Source organism: Manacus candei, unplaced genomic scaffold (assembly GCF_025592945.1).
Source record: "Manacus candei isolate 608988 ecotype Guabito, Panama unplaced genomic scaffold, ASM2559294v1 h1tg000158l, whole genome shotgun sequence".
Lineage (NCBI taxonomy): Eukaryota > Metazoa > Chordata > Aves > Passeriformes > Pipridae > Manacus > Manacus candei.
In genome coordinates, this window is record NW_026138206.1 from 449,396 (window position 1) to 468,478 (window position 19,083).

A 19,083-nucleotide genomic window follows, 5' to 3' on the forward strand; every position below is an offset into this window, starting at 1 on the left:
TATTGATTTAGCCAGAAATTAGCAAGCCAGGCAGATCCATCATCCCCTCCATAAGCATTATTTATAGCAGGATTCCTTGTTTCCCCCTCAGTCTGTGCAGACAGTTCCTGACAACGCCACCTCCTGCTGAGCAACGCTGCAGCTGCAGCCTCGTCCTTTAATGTCTCCTTGCTGGGAAGGGACTCCTGAAGGGAAGGACTCGAGCTAAGAGTTGATTTTTAATGTTTTGTTTTACAGCCTCCCAGACACTTTATGAAATTCCAGCCCCTGAAGGACCATCTCCTCTCCCCATGGTGGAACCCCTTCCTCTGAGACCAAGCACAGGACAGGAACCCAGTTCCAGCTCCTTTCTCCACATCCACTGACCAGAGGCTCCAGAAACTGGATCACTCCCACCCCAACCCCCTGCAGAAGATCCCAGACTCCATCCCCCCTGGATGGGTCTCACTATTCCCAAGCATTAAAGGAAGCAGTTTGCACTCAAACAGGAACCCAGACTGGGCTTCACCTGTTTTCCAGGTGAGCTTTCCCAGAACGTGCCGTGTCACTGCTGGATCTGGGTCAACACTGGAATCAGGATCCCTGATCCCCCCCTCAGCTCGGGTGCACGTGGCAGGTGAGGTGTCCTCAAGTGCCACAGGGCACTTCAGGAGAGCCACATCTGGGAGGAAAGAGTGGCTTTGGTTTGTTTTCATTCCCAGCCAGATGCATTGTTTACCCTGGCTCCCCCGAGGCAGCCTTTAGCACATATCTTACACAACCAGGCTAATTTGCTATTTCTGACCTACATAAATGCTGTGCTGGGGTGGGAGGGGAGAGGGGAACCAGCACTCACAAAGCATTTCAGACAGCGCTTCTGAGCGGGGAGACATCAATAAATTAGAGGCCCTTATTTGATTACTCAGTGTGAAAGATTCTCAAATTAATCAGGCTGGTGACCATTTTTGCAATCTGCTGCCAAGTGAGGAATAAATGAAGCCTTTTAATTCACCCATTGTAGGCCAGACAAAGCCAGGCGAGGGGGGGCCTGGGTGCTGCGAGGTACAGGGGGAGATGAGCACGTTCTGCAGCCAATGAGGAGGGGAAGGACCCCCAGCACTCCTGTGCCAGAGCAGGAGTGTGGATAATTTCACTGTCACTGTGCGTTAGAGCAGCCTGGGCAGAGCAGCACGTGGGCTGGAGCGGAGCATCGATTGGTTACAGATGACATCATGATGTGTCAAGGCACGAGCTCAGGCTCCTTTTATCCCGGAATAAAAGGGATGTGCCATCGGACGTGCTGGAGCTCCCTCTGCCGAGCCGGGGCCGGGCACTGCGGCTGCTCCGGGCACCTCATCGCACACTCAGCCGGGACGATTCCAGCCCAGCCACCCCCCAGAACCCTCCCTCCTTATTCCAGCAAAGCCTGGGCAAGGTGAAAGGAAGGGCTGAGGGTGCAGGAGAGGGTACCTTCCTGCTGGAGAAGTGGGCGTGCTTCCCCAGCTTGCTGTTGAGAGCCTCCAGGAACATCTCGTCCGTGACCCTGCCCACGTTCATGCAGGCGTCGTCCAGGATGGCAATGATCCCTTTGTGCTGCTGCTCCACCAGGTCCACGATGACCTGGTTGTTGAAGTAATCAATCTGGAGGAAACAAAGAACAGGGGGGTTTGGGACTTGGGCTGGAGAAAAGGGAGGGTCCCAGTGCTGACAGTGAGGATGAGGCCCACCGTGCACAGGAGAAGCAATCAGCTCTGAGTCTGCAGATCTCTAATTCCAAATCAAACAGGCTACTCTCTACCACTTTACAGCAGAGAAAATCATTTTTCAACCCCCTCAGATACAAACCTCTGCTACAGAATGCACTTTAAAATGCTTTTTAGAATTCAGCTGTGTGCAGTCACCACAGTGACACTGCACATCCTGTCCTTGGCATCCTGAAGGGAATTTAAACAGGAAAAGCCAAGATTTTTACATGTTAATATCAACAACTAGACCAAATACAGAAGCACTCAGAACAGAAACACACAGTGATGTGTGTGGCATCACAGAGATGCCACAGCAGGTTTTCTCTCAGACCTGGAGTGCCTTATTCTCCCATATTTGAGGTGACTGGTTGGCTCCTGCCCCAGCCTGGTGTGACAGCACGTCTGCCAGGACAGCTGGCAGGGACACAGATGTCCCATCGACTGCAGCAGGGACGTGCACGTGGAGCAGCCTCAGAGCTGGGACTTGTGCTGGTCCACTGACCTCAGCCCGACCCCTCCCTGCCCTGCCAGGGCGCTCACATGCTTCCAGGGAATTCCCTCTCGCTGGTATTCCTCCTGCTCCTGCTTCAGGACCAGCTGAATGAAGAGCTGCTGCAGCTTTTCGTTGCAGTAATTGATGCAAAACTGCTCGAAGCTGCAAAAACAGAACCAAGAAAAAAAAGGTGCTGAGTGCCCTGGGAAGGGAGAAGGCTGAGCACTGGGCTCTGACACGGGGCTCACCTGTTGTTGTCGAATATCTCGAAGCCATAGATGTCCAGGACGCCGATGACCGTGTTCTTCCCGTGCACGGTGCTGGCGTAGTCCTTCACCTCGATCACGTCGTTGATGTGTGTCACCATCCAGCAGAAGAGGCGCTCGTAGATGGCCTGCAGGACACACACCCTGAGGGCTCTGCTGCTCCTGCCCAGCCAATTCATCCCTGCCCTGCCTCCACAAAGCTATGGGTAACAACCTGCTAACAGTGAGCAGCCACTCACTGAGGAAAATATTCCAGGAAAATAGTTCTTGTCTTTCTTCCTAAACTCATTCATAGAGAGTCGAAATCCCAGCGAGGTCACTGGGTACAGCAGCTCCCTAATTTGATCCCAGCTGGCTTTTCAGCTGCCTAATAACTTCCATTCCTGAGAATTATTTAACAATAGTGAAGAAGAGCCAAGTGAAAGGTCAGTTATAGAAACCTAACGACTGAACACAACGGCAGGAAGATATTCCAGTTCCCCTTTCAAACAGAAAATGTTCTGTAGGCAGAGTCTTCAAAGTCTACATGTTCAAAATGTGCTGTGGAGCTGGGCAAACATATAATCAGGGAAAGGAGTCAAGTTAGTAATCAAGGATCTTCATAACTTCATCTCTTCTTCCCCTATCATTGAGCAAAGGAGGGACAACTGTCACTCCTGCCATCAGGACCCACCTTTGTGGTGGAAGGTGTCCCTGCCCATGGCAGGGGGTTGGAACTACATGGTCTTTAAGGTCCCTTTCAACCCAAACCATTCTGGGGTTATTAAAAAAAAAAAAAAAAAAGATAACACTTTGGGTTTCCAACTTGTGTTCTAGATATTGCAGTTCCACACTCTGCTCTTTGTGTTTAACTGCTAAATTAATTTTATTTCACAAAACATCCCACCCTGGATGACATATTCCCTTTGCCTGGCCTGCAGCCCCTGCCCTCCTGCTGGCTGTGGGTGCTGGATCCCTGCTGGGAAGGGCAGGGATGGGGCTGTGCCACAATCCCCCACAGAATACAGGAGTGTGTGTACACCCAGAAACAAAACCCACACGATGCACAGCAAGCACTGTGCTCGCTGATCCACCCAGGAATGCTCCTGAGCACTGAAAGCTGTGCAGTTCTGACAGCAATTCCACACTGAATCCTTTCCTGAGGCATCACTGTTCCTTGCTGTACCGAGTGCAGCTCGACCAGCACTGTAAAATATGAGTCCTTATGGCTTTTTGGCCCAGAAAGCAGTTCAGCTTCTCCATCAGGAAGCACAGGATGCCTGTCACTGCTAACAGATCAAATATCCACACCTGCATTTATCAATGAATCATTTCACTGCTTTTTATAAGGTAACGAAACATTATAATGTTTCAATGTGGGATGAACACTGTATATTTAAATAGGTATATTTTAAGCAGTGCACAAGCACATTCTTTGCTGTGATTCCAAGCACACAAGCACTTTGTCTCCAGGGCCAGAAGCTCCGCCGGGGGCACAGGTGGGGGGAAGGTGTGTGAGCCACTGTCACCCCCAGGGACAGGGAGCTGGGACTCACCTTGGCAAAGGCATCCCTGCCATAGGTGGCCTCCTGCTCCGTGTGCTGCTTGTCGATGACGTCCCTGCCCGTGGCCACGGTGCGGAACAGCAGGGCCTTCTCCACCATGTCGGCCCTGGTGGAGAGCAGCTCGGCGATGGTGGACACCACCTGCCCGTTCTCGATCGCGGGAGTGTCTCCGTCCACGGAGAACTTCAAGTTCCCCTGCAGCAAGCAGGGAGAAGGTGGGTTCCTCCACGGCCTTTTGTGTCCAGGAATTGCCCGATTTCCTCTGTCCGCCCCCATTTCCACCCGTATTCCACCCGCTGTTCCAGGCAGCCAATCTCCTGCCACACTGGAAGGGTGGGCCTGGCACATCCACGTGCTCACAAAGCTCCACCATCAGTGGAAGCAGCAAAGCCTGACTCAAAGCAAAGCATCCCTGCTCGGTGTTCAGTCCAGCTCTCGGGAAAAATCACATCAAACACCTCCTGAGATTTAATCAAACACCATCTCAAGGTTGAGAGTCCAGGGATGGGAAATGACACTGTGGATATAAACACTGGATGCACCTTCACTGCAGCCCACCACAGAACCACTGGCTGCAGTTCTCCTGCCCAGAGGGAATGGGAATGCTGTGGGAAGCTGGCAGGTCACTGCACCTCCACAGCTCTGCTCCCGGGTACCTGCCCTGCCAGGGCTGAGCACTGTGTGATCCCCAGCACTGGGTGCTCTCCCACCCTGCCTGTTCCCCACTCTGCTCTGCCTCTGTTCCCCCCAGCACTGGGGCACAGCTGTCCCAGGGAGGAGAAGGAGCTGGAGCAGAGCTGCAGTGTTCCTTGTCACCCTCCTCTCTCCTCAGGGAAACACAAGAGCTGAGCTGCAGGGACACTGCGCAGGGGAGGAGGCTCTGGGGGTCCCAGGAGAACCCAGGGCATTCCAGGGTTTCCTGAGCCTCAGAACATGGAAAACTAAGAGGTCTCCTGTGTGCCCTGTGCTCAAGCCTCACCATGCAGTGAAGCACTGCCCCTGCAGCAGAACCACCGTGGGGATGGTGTGTGAGGGCAAAAGGGGACAGAAGCTCCCCAGCCCCTCACTACCAAACCCCAGCAATTCCTTTTTTAGAACATTTAACAGCCCCCAGTACTTAGTGGTGTGTCTGGTTTGGGATCTGGAATGTGCAGGAATACATGTGATCTTCCATCCTCCCCGGGTCCTGTTCCAGCCAGGAGTTTCCCTCACCACTGGGAGTTGTGAGCTGTGCACACTTTCCCAGCCAACAGACCTTCCAGCTGCTTCTGCAGCAGGAAAATTGGAGCTGCTGGCAGTCCAGGAACAGCCCAGGGATACCCAGGAGCAGGGACCTTACCAGGTGGAGAATGGCTGCCACGATTTTGTAGACAGTCTGGATCTCCTCTTGCTTGAAGCCAATCACTTTCATGGCATCAGCCACTGCTTTGAACTCGGCACCATCGTTGATGGAACACTGAGGGCAAAGAGGAGTTTGGGACAGCATGGATTTAATGGGATTCAGCAAAGTTTTCCCAAGCCCATGGGAAACAGATATGTACTTTGGTGTTTTTCAGATGTAAGACACTGCCATGAGGTTTCCCAGTTTGTTCCAATGCCATCTCACATGCTTGGACACTGAACCCTGCACTGCACACACGTGTTCTGGCAGGTACAGAAATCCACCCCAGCACAACAGATTTCCCAGTGGAATTCAGTGAGAAAGAGCAGAAGTGGTTCATAAGAACACCCAGAGCAGCAGGGACAAGCTGTGCCCTCGCAGACCCTCCAAGCAGGAGCTGCAGAGCACCAGCAGGAAACCTCTGCTCTCCACCCTCCTCTAGATGAGCCTCTGTCTCCCTCCTTCCCAATGCCTGGGTTTGCCTTCCCTGCAGATTTCCAGAGGAGCTGATCAGGCATCTCTTGGGCTGTGGGTTCCTGTGCCAAGGAGAATCTCACGAAAGCCACGGGGACATCAGAGAGCCTTTTGTTTGGACTCTGCTTCCGAGGGACAACACTGGGGACAACTCCAGCTGCATCTGACCATGTGGTGAACAGCAGCTCTGCAGTCCTGCTAGGGAGTCTGACCTTGCTCTCTTTTCCTTCCTCATTTCCAGCAGGAGATCCCTGTTCAGTCAAGTTCAATCAACCATCTGATTGTTTGACTTCTGACACACTGGAATTGTCTCCTCCTCTGCTCTGGAAAGACACCTCTCAAAAAGTGTCTGGTATTTATGGACCTCAATACTACTGAAAACAGATTCCCAGGGAGCTTTAATAAATAGTTCCTTGTGCATCTTGTGGCCTGCTCTCCCAAAATCCAGGGCAGTACCTCTGCTGACAGCTTTTTCATATCACCAAAGATTTAAAATGCAATCTTTTCATGATCACTGTGGCCAAGACAGGCACCAATCATCACATTACCTCCATTCTATTTACCCAGGAGGTGCCTTTCCTAGTTGGCTTATTTTTTTTACCTGTATCAAGAAATTATCTTCAACTTGTTTCAGCAATTTTCTGAACCTCTTAATGTCTACTGTGTGACAGTCCCACCTAACAAGTTGAAGTCAAGGGCACCTGATCTTGTTGTCCTAAAAACTTCATGGGTTTGTTCCCTTCTTTCCTTGAAGCCATGAAGACTGAATGCTTCAGTAACTGAAATGTCCTACTGTAAAGAAATGAGTCCTTATGGCTTTTTGGTCCAGAAAACAGTTTAAGTTCTCCATAATGGAATGTCTGTCACTGGTAACAGGTCAAATATCTACACCTGCCTTAATTAACACATAATTTTACTGCTTTTTATAATGTAGTGATTATTATAATGTTTAAATGTAGGATGCACAACTGTACTTGCATATACACAAGTCTATTTTTTCTGTGATTCTAAGCACACAACGTGCTTTGTCTCCAAGGGCCAGAAACTCCATTAAAAATAAAACACCAGTGTCACCTTTCCATATTCATCCCATAAATATTGGTCTCAGCTTCTGCTGGCTCAGCAGTGCTTTGAGCATTTCGAGCAGCACTTACAGTTTTAAGCCAAGCTCACCTTGATCTGTGCCCCAGGACAGACGTAGCTGTAGGCTGAGGGGTCCTTCTGAAGGTGCAGGGAACGTAAGAGCTGGTCAGAACCTCCCTGCAGGAGCTGCACAAAGAGGGGTTTAAGAAATGGTGAATGAAAAAACACCAAATCCTTCCTTCTTCTGTTTCTTATTCATCTGCTTGACAAGCAAAGTCACAAAAATATTAATTCCTGCCCCAGTATCTGCAGTCAGGAGCATAACACGTGTGGGATGCACGGTGTGGGGTGGTGGTTGCCCAAATCACTGCCTTTTGAGTCACAACTGTTTTTAAAAAAAACAGCCTGAGCCTCCTCACAGACCAGCCCTGTTTACATCTGGGACATGCCACAGCTGTGTCTTGGCAACCACATTTCCCTTTGCTGCTCTGCACAGAGACTTTTCCATGTGGAAATGACCTGTCCATGAGGAAAGTGCTAACATGCCATCATGGAGCACCCAGTAAGTGGGGAAAAAATAAACAAACCTGTGCTTCCCTCCCTGCTGGGCTGAGAATCAAGGTTATACTAACAGGCCAACCATATCCCCCACAGGACACGCAGGGAACCACTGTACAATGTGGAAGACATTAAAAAGGACCTCCAAAAAAACCAAGGAAGTCAACTTGGTGTCATAAAATTACTTCCATATGCACTCAAGGCCTTAAGAGAAAACAGAGGGATTAGACTTGCTACAAATAAAACAGTGAGTCAAAGTCCAATGTCCTACCATATTTGTTTAGTCAGCCTCCTCTGGAGTTTATAAATGTGTTAATAAGGGACTGGAGGATGGAAGGCAATCAGTCTTCCCATGCTCCTTCCCAGCACAAAGAGCTGAAGGACCCAAGATCACCCAAGATGCTGCAACAAGAGAACCCTCCAGAAAACACCGGAGAGGGTGAGAGCTCTGGGCACTCTGGAAACTGGACACAAGTGATTTGGTCCAGCAAAGGGGATACAAACCTGGTAAAAGGAATGGAAGCTCCTTTCTCCGGGCTGCTGCACAATCACACGGGACTGGGGGAGACAAAACACAAACGTGGGTGTTGTGGCTGTGCTTCCCCAGCACCTCCCTCAGACACGGAGCTCCCCAGGGCCAGGGCAGCCCCAACCCAGCTCCGTGCTGGGAACACCACTGCACAGCAGGGAATGTGGACTCTGAAGTCTATAATCAGAAAGACCAGCTTGTGTAACAGCTGCAATGTCCTACTTCCACCCAGGAATCCCGAGGGGCAACCGCAGGACTCCTCGCGTGGAAGAGTCAAATAAACGTCATTTCAGTTTTAGGATGATTTAGAATCATAGAATCACAGAATCAGCTGGGTTGGAAGGGACCTCCGAGATCATCAAGTCCAACCCTTGATCCACTACCACTGTGGTTCCCAGCCCATGGCACTGATGCCACATCCAGTCTGTCCTTAAACACCTCCAGGGATGGAGAATCCACCCCTTCCCTGGGCAGCCCATTCCAATGGCTGAGCACCCTCTCTGCAAAGAAATTCTTTCTAATATCTAACCTAAACCTCCCCTGGCACAACTTGAGACCCAGCCCTCTTGTCTTCCTGATGGTTGCCTGGGAAAAGAGACCAACCCTCCCTGGCTCCCCCCTCCTGTCAGGGAGTTGCAGAGAGTGAGGAGGTCTCCCCTGAGCCTCCTCTTCTCCAGGCTGAGCCCCCCCAGCTCCCTCAGCCTCTCCTCACAGCACTTGTGCTCCAGTCCCTTCCCCAGCCTCGTTGCTCTCCTCTGGACCTGCTCCAGGACCTCAGTGTCCTTCCTGAGCTGAGGGGCCCAGAACTGGACACAGCACTCCAGGGGTGGCCTCACCAGTGCTGAGTCCAGGGGCAGAATCACTTCCCTGGTCCTGCTGCCACCCTGTTCCTGAGCCAGGCCAGGATCCATTGGCCTTCTTGGCCACCTGAACACACTCTGGCTCCTGTTCAGCTCCCTGTCCATCCCCACTCCCAGCTCCCTCTCTGCCTGGCTGCTCTCCAGCCCCTCTGGCCCAGCCTGGAGCTGCCGGGGGTTGTTGTGGCCAAAGTGCAGGACCCGGCCCTTGGCCTGGTTGAACCTCATCCCGCTGGAATCAGCCCAACTCTCCAACCTGTCCAGGTCCCTCTGCAGAGCCCCCCTGCCTTCCAGCAGATCAACACTCCCCCCCAGCTTGATGTCATCTGCAAGTCACTGGAAATGAAAAGCAGGCCCAGTGACTACAGACAAATGCTCAGGGGCCTGGTGGTCACCAATTCCACCCTCCTGGGACAGGCTGGTCACAGCACCCAGGGAATGCTCTGCTCTGCCACAAGGGCCTTGTTTAGGGAGCCCCAGCTCCACCCCAGAGCTCTCACTGCACACCAGGGTAACACAGCACAAAGACAGTTAAATGCACCAGTCAGTCAGTCACGGAGCAAGAAATCCTTGTTTCATGTTACAGGTTTGAACACATGAGAGTGAAGAGGCACAAAGCTGTGCCAGGGCAGGGTCAGGTTGGATCTCAGGGAAAGGTCCTTCCCCCAGAGGGTGGTTGGCACTGACCAGGCTCCCCAGGGCAGTGGGCATGGCCCCAAGGCTGCCAGAGCTCCAGGAGGGTTTGGATGATCCTCTGGGCACAGGGGGGGATTGTTGGGGTGTCTGTGCAGGGCCAGGGGTTGGACTGGATTGTCCTTGGGGGTTCCTTCCAGCTCAAGATATTCTGTAATTCCAGATTCTCTGTGTTCCTGCTGCAGTGCAAAGCCACTGTCTGTTAATGTTTGTGTTCAGGCCAGAGCCTCAACCCCTTTCAAATGGAAACAAATTTAACTTGGGAGAAGTAGAGAATATGAAATAAACAATCAGGAGGAATAAATCACCAGGATTTAAGTTGCTGCAGCTGCAGTCCCAGCCCTTTTTCTGCATCAAAGTATCCCAAGTTAAATGTTTGGGTTTGTTGTTTTGTTTTGTTTTTTAAATAAAGTATTTATTCTGAAAATAGACTTCGGGGAAACAAAGGGAAGAGCAAAAAAAAACACACAAACAAAAAGCTGTTGGCAGATGTGGTCAAACACATAATTAAAGCCAGACATGTCTCACACAACAAGAACTGTTAATGGCTCACACCCCTTTTCTCTACACTTTTACATATCCCAGTGTTTTCAGACACCACTTAATGACACGAAAAAAATAATTATGCTCAGGATCACTTGGAAGACATAAAAACAATGCTACTAAAACACCACACAAGGCTGTGGCTTCGTTCCAAAATAACACTTCTCAAGCAGACTGTTGCTACTGACAGCCCTGGGGATCTCCTGCTGATCCAGCAGGGAGATCTCAGAGCGGGGACTCACAAAGGAGGAGTTGTGCAGATGGCAAATTGTATCCAGAATTAAAGCTGAGATTAAAGTTCACACACCCACATGCACAGAAGTGCCTGAGTAATGAAGTCTCTTTCCTGGTGAGCTTTGGAAGCCATGGTGTCCCAGGACAGGGCACTGCAGGGACTTTACTGACTCCTGAGGGAAAATTAAGCCCTGGATTTATCTTCCCTGCCCTCACACCTCACCTGTCTGAACAGAAAACCTTCTGCTGGCAAAGCCCATATTGCAAGAGTAACTCCAGCCAGGGCTCTCACCTGGCAGTGAGGGGGCCTTACCTTTTCTAGCAGGTAATTATTGATGTGCCCACCTATTGGGTCTCCTTTAAAATCAAAGTTGATGTCCATGTACTTCCCAAACCGGCTGGAATTGTCGTTCCGGTTTGTCTTGGCGTTGCCAAAGGCCTCCAGCACACAGTTGGATTTCAGCAGGATGTTCTTCACTCTGCAGGATGGGGGGATGGAAGAGGGAACGGGCTAAGTCCAGACCTGAGCCCTCAAAACCATGGAATCTGTTCCACGAGCGTTTCTGGGGAAGGATTCAGCTCTCTGCTGACACAGCTGGGCAGATGTGGATGACATCAGCAATCCCATGGGAAAGCAGCTGGGAGCTGCCAGCAACACTCCTTAGAGCAAGCAAAGGCCCTTTGGTTCAAAGACCAAATCCTGACTCAAAACAGCATCAAAAACTCAGCTCCTTTCCACATTTCAGTTTTGAAACCAATTTATTGAGCTCTTTTGCAAAGTTTATTGGAGGTTGGTGTTAAATCTGTTTCAGTAGAAAGGCACATTCTTTGTTCCAATGCTTTTACTCCAGGACTAACAGGCACATTTTGCAAATCAGGAGCATGTGAGCCTGGAAGCTCATGGAATACACTCCTTGCACTCAACATGCTGTCCTAATGTACCCCGACTTCAGGCAATTTGCCCCAGGAAAAGTGATTTACAATCACTGGAAAAGACCTGTAAGATCATCAGATGGTTGCTATTGCTTGGAAGGTACCTCTAGATACTGGGGTTTTTTTAATTTTTCTGCACGATTTTAGCAATTAATATTGCAATTAAAATTGCCAGAGTAAAAGCAGTATCTGAAGAAGTTAGGGAACTGCTGTAAAAATCAGCATATACAAGACACCCTCAGCCACAGAGCCCACTGAAAGAGATCCCCAAATTTCCCTCGTTTGCCAGGCAAGGCCTTACCTCTCCACCTCAGCCCTCTGCCCAGGGTTGGTGATGGCTGCAATGTACTGCATGATATATTTACTGGCCTCAGTTTTCCCAGCTCCACTTTCACCTGGGGGTAGAAACACCAGGGTGACCCAGGAGATGAAACAAAGCAAAGCAAATCACTGCACAGAACATCTCAATTCTACTCCAACAACGTCTGGGGGGTTTTGATTTGTTATTTTAAAACCATCTTTGTGTGCACTTGGGGCATTTTCTAGGCCCTGTGGCTGCGCTGGCTCGGAGCAATTGTGATGTGAGACTTCCCAGGTCGGGAACGGGCCTGGCACACAGAGGATCAAAGGAATATTGTTAGAGGAGAAAGCCTGGCTGGGCAGGACAAGGGGCCACTGTTCAGCCCCCCAGCTCGGGGCTCTCGCCTTTCAGAGCCCGGGGACATCAAGGGCAGGAAGTGCCAGGATCCAGGCAGGGAATGAGCCTGAACCAGCTCAGGGGCACGACCAGCAGCTCCTGAGCAGAGACAGGTCCTGCTCTGTGGATCCCTGCAGTGGGATAAGGCTCCTGCTCCCGTTATCCCTCTGCAGGCACTGCCCCAGCTCCTGCCTGGCTGGGAGAGGGCTGAAGGACTGAAGGAGAGAAGAAATAATTGCGACGTCTCCCCACACGGACTCGAACGCAAACGAGCCTTAAGACTGATGAAGTTTTTTCCTTTATAGCCAAACCCCGTCCTCCTCCTGCCTGGGATGTCCCCAGATGTCCCCAGGCCGGCCCAGCTCACCTGAGATGACGATGCAGGTGTCCTTGGAGCGCCTCTTCATGGCCTTGTAGGCGGCGTCGGCGATGGCGAAGAGGTGGGGGGGCCTCTCGTAGAGCTCCCGGCCCTTGTACTGCTCGATGGTGTCCCGGCCGTAGATGTTCAGGTTCTTGTAGGGGTTCATGGAAACCACCACCTCCCCAATGAAGGTGTAAATCCTGCCCTTCTCAAACCTGCCCAGGGGGGACAAAGAGGGGGGAAATGAGTCAAATGGAGAGGTTTGGAACACACCTGCCCAGAGCCCAGCAGTGAACTCTGAGCCACGGGAACACCACAACAAAACCTGGGCTATGGACACTCCCTGGATGGCACAGCAGGGACAGAGAGACCTGAGGGTGCAACAACTATCAGCTTTTAGTTTAGCACCCACAGAGGACATTTCCACTGCTGCTTCACTGACAGGTGCACAAGATACAATTTACAGTCTCCACAACTGACAACAAGTCAACACAAGTGTGAGGAGCAAATAAAATCTGCTCCATAAAGGGGATTTAAGGGCAAATTCTTTTTTTCACGTTCTGCAGTTGTCCATGACCCAGTTAAAGGCCAGAGAAGCCCCTCACTGAGAGGTCTAATCACACTTGGAAGAAAATAAACAAAGACAGAAGCCCAGGAGGGAATTGCAGCCTTTCAGCTCCAGCAATGAGCTTCCACCCCATCCATCCTTTTTACTGGAAGGCACCTTGGTATCACCACTGCTGCTAAACCAGAGGGCAAAGATTCCTAAGAATGTGTAAAAACAACCCTAAACTGCACCTTTCCTAAACCCTACCTGGCCCTTGGATTCTTTCTGCAAACAAGACAGAAAATAACTGGAAGCTTGTTTATAAAAAGTGTTTAAGTTAAAAGCTGTTTCCAAGGAAATCCACATTTTATTGGAAGTTACCTGTCAGGACAGCTCACAGGAGTTCCAGGTTAACAGCAGAAGAAATTTATACAGCTTTTGCTTCTCAGGAGGAGAAAGGATGGCAGGAGATTTCGGGATCAACACCCAAACCTCGGCATTTGCACCACAACTACCTGTCTGCAGCTGCACTTAAACCTCACAACGTTAGATGGCACCAGAACCCCTCCAACAGAGCCCAGGGGCCTCCAATCCCTCCTGGACTCCGGCACAAATTCCAGCATTACTTTATTGAATTTATTACCACCCCCACGTGGTGACAGCCCTGACATTTTCTATTGTTCATTTGAGAATTTTCTGCAGCATCTTGGCAGTCTCAGTTTTTAGCAGGTGTAATAAAACTCAAGAAATATCATCCAGCAACCAGCATTCCACTTTCTGGGAGTGCTTGTGCCTCCAATTCCAGCTTCCTCCCGAAATACTGCACTAAAAAGACCCGAGAACTGCAAAATGTCTTCTTCCTGCAATCAGTTTTAACTGAAAATGTCTCGATATACATTTCCCAAAACTTAAAATGCAAAGATATTTTTGAGATATACGCTGTTTGAAAGCTACCACAAATGTTTTAGAAAAGATAATCTTAAAATAATTACCAGTATCAGTACACCTGATTTTAACTCTGAGAAGCACAAAGCAGGTGGGAATTGTGGTATTTGGAAGATCCCAAAGAGGCAGAAGGTGCAAAAGGATCAGATACCAGGCTCCTGCCCTCTCAGGAGCCCTTGAGGGACTCTGCATATACATAGGAGAGCTTGAAAAACCAAACCCACACAATACTGTTGCTATTAAGGAGATCAAGTCACACATAAATATATAATGGAAACCACTACAGGGACACCACAGTCAGCAGAATCATCCCATCTTTTGGAGTTGGACATCCAAAGGTGAATTATTCACTGGAGAACACACAGAGTGCTCTCCAGAAGGCCCTGCCCAGCAGCACATACCTGCTGCTCAAGGCACTGTTGATGACAAAAATAAAGATACAGCAGTTTGTGGGTGAGTTTTTAAGCCCCACAGCACTGCCACAGACAAGGGGGAGAGTTCATGGCCCCAGAGAGGGTAAAGGGAGGGTTGTTCCAGCTGCTGAGAAGAAATAAAGGAATAAAGGCCCATTGTGCCAAGTCACCATCACAGCACCCAATACTCTGACCTCTTCCTTAAGTCATGAATTATGTAAACTTGCACTGGCAGAGCCCAGTTTAAGTTTCCTCTTGTGGCAGTTCGGTGTCCTTGCCTGAACCCCAGAACCATGGAACATCCTGAGCTGGAAGGGACCCACAAGGATCACCACAAAGTCAAGCTCTAAAAGGTTTCACTGGGCTCTGACAAGTTGTGTCTTCACCTCTGTGGCAAAAGGCAGATGGAGGCGAGGGAGGAGAAGGATCCACCTCCAGGCCTGACAAGCAGACCTGTCTCCAGCTTGGCTCTAAGGACCCAGACTTCATGAACAACTGACACCCCCATTTTTACTTCTTGCTTCATTTTTCTTTACACTTCTTAGCACTGGAGTTCAAATTCCAGAGCTGGGCTCAGATGTTCCCGACGCTCCTCGCCCCTCCTGGCTGATAAAGCCCCTTTTCATCCCTCAGAGCAGCCCAGGCCAAGAACAGCAGGAACTGTTTTCCTGCTGGGAGAGCCTGGCCCAGGGAGAACTCGTGGAAACTTAAGGAAACAACCCACCAGGGCAGAGGAAACGGGGAGCAGGAGCTGTGTTACAGCCACTGCTCTCCAGGGCAAGGGCACAAAGCAGGACAACAAAGCTCTTTGGTGCTTTTTGGAAAGGCTCATCCCCCATCTGGGGAAACTCATCCACACCAGGGCCAGTGCAGCCATTCCAGGGCTGAGGTTTAGAGGCAGAACTGGACTGTTTTTTATTAAAAGGAACAGCAGCAAGTCTGCTAAAGGGAACCCCAATATCCACTCCTGGGGCAACACCCCCATGGTCAAACCTTGGTTTGTGTCTCTCATGGAAATCACGTCAGCTTGGGCTACAACAAAACATTTATTTCCCTGTAATAATTCCATTGGAACCATTCCTGTATCAACGTCATGGAATCACGGAATATCCCCAGAGGGAAGGGACCTCCAAGGATCACCAAATCCAACCCCTGGCCCTGCACAGACACCCCAACAATCCCACCCTGTCCCTCAGAGCATTGTCCAAACCCTCCTGGAGCTCTGGCAGCCTTGGGGCCGTGCCCACTGCCCTGGGGAGCCTGGTCAGTGTCAACCACCCTCTGGGGGAAGAACCTTTCCCTGAGATCCACCCTGACCCTGCCCTGGCACAGCTCCAGCCCTTCCCTGGGGGCTGTCCCTGCTCACACAGAGCAGAGATGGAGCTGCCCCTCGGGAGGAAGCTGCAGACCCCAATAAGTGTCCCCTCAGTCTCCTCTCTCCATTAGCTCAGCAACCAAAAAGAAATTCAGAGTATTTAATCCCTGTGAGTTATTCTGAGGAACATCAGCTCTTCCATGAGAAGTTTTTATACTAGTTTTTATTACCTCATTAAAACATCAATTGATAATGAGAAAATAAAAAGCAGTGAGTCACAGACTATAAATCACTGAAAGGGAGAGAAATTATTCTCCAGGAAAGAAGACCACTAAGGCAAGAAAAAGGCTCTTACTTTGTTTTGTAGTCTTTATGTTTAAGGAAGGGAGTTAAGTCCAGACACCCCATGTTCACATCCAGTTCCCCCTGGAAAATCCACTGCAGGAATGGGAGCACTGGAGCAGAAATCCTCACCAGCAGAGAGCACTCAACATTTAGGATTTCCTCCACCTGACAAACACTCCAGTCAAAAATAAAACCGTTCTTACCGAGGAAATGATGCAACTTCAAATGCACTCAGTACAAATAAAGAAAAGAGTTAGCTGGCAGGGCTTGGAACCCACACTCCCAAACAACATCTGCAGGACAGGGACCCTGCAGGACAGGGACCACAGCCATCCCCTGAGCACACACTTCCAGCTGGTCCTTGAGCAGCAGCAGCTTGAAGTAAAGGAAATGTTAACAAAAAAAGAAAGGGAAAAGCAAATAACTCAGGACAAATCAGGAGTGCTGCAGAGGCACTGGGCCACAACTAACCTGGTCCCACTGAAGGTGAAGAGAATAAAAATATGGTTTCAAATATTCTGTATTTCCAGCCTTATCTGTGAACCCCAAGGCACAAACTGAAATACTGAATATGAACTATTGAGTATGAGCACACAGATTTTTCCTCCTTCCTCCCTGTGCATGGCAAGAAGAATAATCCAGCAGCTCCACAGCCCTGGCACGCAGAGGAGGGACAATTCCTTTCCCTGTTGGAAACACCCCATGTGATTTGGGTTACTCTCCCAAAGGGGGCAACAAGTCTCAGTTACTTTTTACCACCAAATGTAAACATTAAACTCCAATCCCGCAGGCTTTGAGCCCATTCTCTTTGCAAACACACACGAAGATATTTAACTAAGCCTCAAGGATGGGCCTTTAGGATGTGCTCACCAAGAAGGGAATTTAAGCAGAACTTCTGGCAGTGAAACCATATTTACCTGGTTTTAAAGTCGAGAATGTGTACCCTGCACTCACACAAGGCAACAACCATTCCCCTCGTGCTTTGGGAAGCAAGTGACTGCTAAAAGCCACTTACCCTGTGTGCCTCAGGCACTTGTGCCTTTTCTAGGTGATACTGGGTCTCTCTGCTGCGAGTCCAGTGCTACTTAAAGACTTTATTTTAGGTAAATCTCAAAATAAACTCAGCTGCCAAGCAGGACTTCGAGGCTTTCAGTAAATCGCTCCCAAAGTGTCTCACAGCGAACCAGCCCCTCACAAGAGCGCTCAGATAAACAGGATTTGCGTTGGCAGAACTATTGCTAAAACACTCTTGCTGCTCTTGGAAAAACAGCCCAAAGAACTGTCCAGTCAGTACAACCCCCCTGCACAGGGAACCGATCCAAGCTGTCCTGGTGGTGAATGTGCATGTCTGCAGCATCAGGATATGTGTGTCTGCGGGGTTCGGACCCACCCCGAGGGCCAGAAGAGCTGAAATGCAGCTCACTGAATGTGCAGGTGAGGTTTTTGCTCGCAGTTGGCCTGCAGGGGCTCGGCTCTCTCGGCTGCCAGTTTAACAAAATAGGAAATGCCATTGGGAGCACCACTCCTTTCCTGCGCTGTGGGAGCAGACGGGGCAGGGGGAGGAATCCTCCGTTCACCCACAGCCCTCAGCCAGCCTGGGGAAGGAGGTTAAAGGAGTTCTTTGTAATGATGTCATTTTTTTTTCTAAAGAAAATCAGCAAACTCTGAGTGACCACTGCCACATCTCCCTCAGCAAACCGAGGGTTCAGCAAACTGTAATTTTGACGAGGCTGGTTCAGCTCCAAACCAGCCTTGAGTCAGCCCCTCAAACCACGAGGTGAGGCTGGGGGAAGGAAAACGGGAGATGGAGAAAGGCTAAAACTGTGAGATATAGAAACAGGGGTGATATTAAAACCCCTCTCCTTAAATATAAAGTATTAACCTTGCACTGAAAAAATGCCAAACCACTAAACAGGGGAGTCACTGAACTTTCATTTCTGTTTGCGTCAGAGGGCCCGGGCTCTGCTGCAGAGGGAAGCTCTGCAGGCTCGGTTGGGAGCTCCGGGAGCAGAGCAGGAGGCACAGGCAGGCTTGAAACAGATAATGAGACAAAAGGAAGGTCTCTGAAAAGCCTCCAGGACAACAAATGCTTTGTGGGTTTATCCCCAACCCGCACAGAGACAGTCGCTGCAGGCACAGGTAGAGAGAAGAGCAGTCTGTGCCCGATCGCTGCGTGTGGAGCAGGAAAACACTCCCGGCTTCAGTGTGAAAAGTCTGACTGGAACACTGAAATCCCAGTGCAGCAATCACATTACTGTGCTCTGAGCAGGACATTGCCCTGAGTGATGTCCTGAGGGTGAGTTATCCCAGACCTAACCAGGGAAGAGGAGAACAGGATGGGATAGCAGCAAACGAGACTGTCACCTGCCCACATCTCTTTTTCATCTGCCAAATAAGGGTACAAAATCTACAAAAGGGCAGTAAAAACCAAAGAAATCTCAGAAGTCAGGTAGGTTCTCTCTGCTCCCATCACACACCAAGTCAGTAGGTGAGGGGAGTGCAGAGCTTGTCATGCAAAAGAACTCATTTAAATGCATAAGGCTCATAAAACGGCTGAGGAGGAGGACAAGGTGGAAGTAATCACCTATAAATGGGTGAGGTGAGTATCCCCCTGCCAGAATAATTCATTAAACAAAAAAACTGTATAGGCACATGTAAGAGGGGCACAGGAATGGAGCACCCTGGCCAACACAGGCTGACTGAGAGCCACAGCAGCATCCCGGGAAAGCTGCAGGGACCCCTGAGCTCTGCTGGGGATGGCTGAGCTCAGGCTGGGGGTGTCTTTGGAACATGTGGCTTCCTGCAGTGACCAACATTTCACCTCATGGTCCATTATGTTCCTCCCACTCCGATGTTACTGCAGTTGGGTACTTAAAAAGAGACATTTTACCCTCATTCACCACCTCCTGCTTCCATCCCCAGGTCTGCATTAACTGTAACCTGCCACACCAGGATTTGCTCACCCCCAGTTTGGGGAATTCAGCTTTGTCCATCGGGTCACACACTGCTGTGTTGAAGGGTTTGCCACCTTCAGGCATATCAGGGGACAAAACTGCACAAAAAGCTGCACAAAAGGCAAAACCCAGAGCAATGTTTGGAGGTTGGACAGATCTGCACCATGAGGGAGGTCCCTGGGTCAGTGGGGTGG

General features: G+C 50.1%; 1 protein-coding gene and 1 long non-coding RNA gene across 2 annotated transcripts in view; one reads left to right on the forward strand and one right to left on the reverse strand.

The window, feature by feature from the left end:
* MYO1D (myosin ID) overlaps window positions 1-19,083 on the reverse strand; it is a 150,350-nt gene that overhangs the window by 107,040 nt on the left and 24,227 nt on the right. The window contains exons 2-11 of the mRNA XM_051772688.1: window positions 12,377-12,585; window positions 11,614-11,707; window positions 10,693-10,858; window positions 8,028-8,081; window positions 7,056-7,151; window positions 5,367-5,483; window positions 4,019-4,222; window positions 2,466-2,611; window positions 2,265-2,379; window positions 1,450-1,620 (exon numbers count right to left, since the gene is read on the reverse strand). Coding sequence (XP_051628648.1) covers window positions 1,450-1,620; window positions 2,265-2,379; window positions 2,466-2,611; window positions 4,019-4,222; window positions 5,367-5,483; window positions 7,056-7,151; window positions 8,028-8,081; window positions 10,693-10,858; window positions 11,614-11,707; window positions 12,377-12,585 — 1,372 coding nt within the window. The remainder of the gene's footprint in view (window positions 1-1,449; window positions 1,621-2,264; window positions 2,380-2,465; window positions 2,612-4,018; window positions 4,223-5,366; window positions 5,484-7,055; window positions 7,152-8,027; window positions 8,082-10,692; window positions 10,859-11,613; window positions 11,708-12,376; window positions 12,586-19,083) is intronic.
* LOC127463383 (uncharacterized) overlaps window positions 1-19,083 on the forward strand; it is a 45,079-nt gene that overhangs the window by 7,557 nt on the left and 18,439 nt on the right. The window lies entirely within an intron of this gene.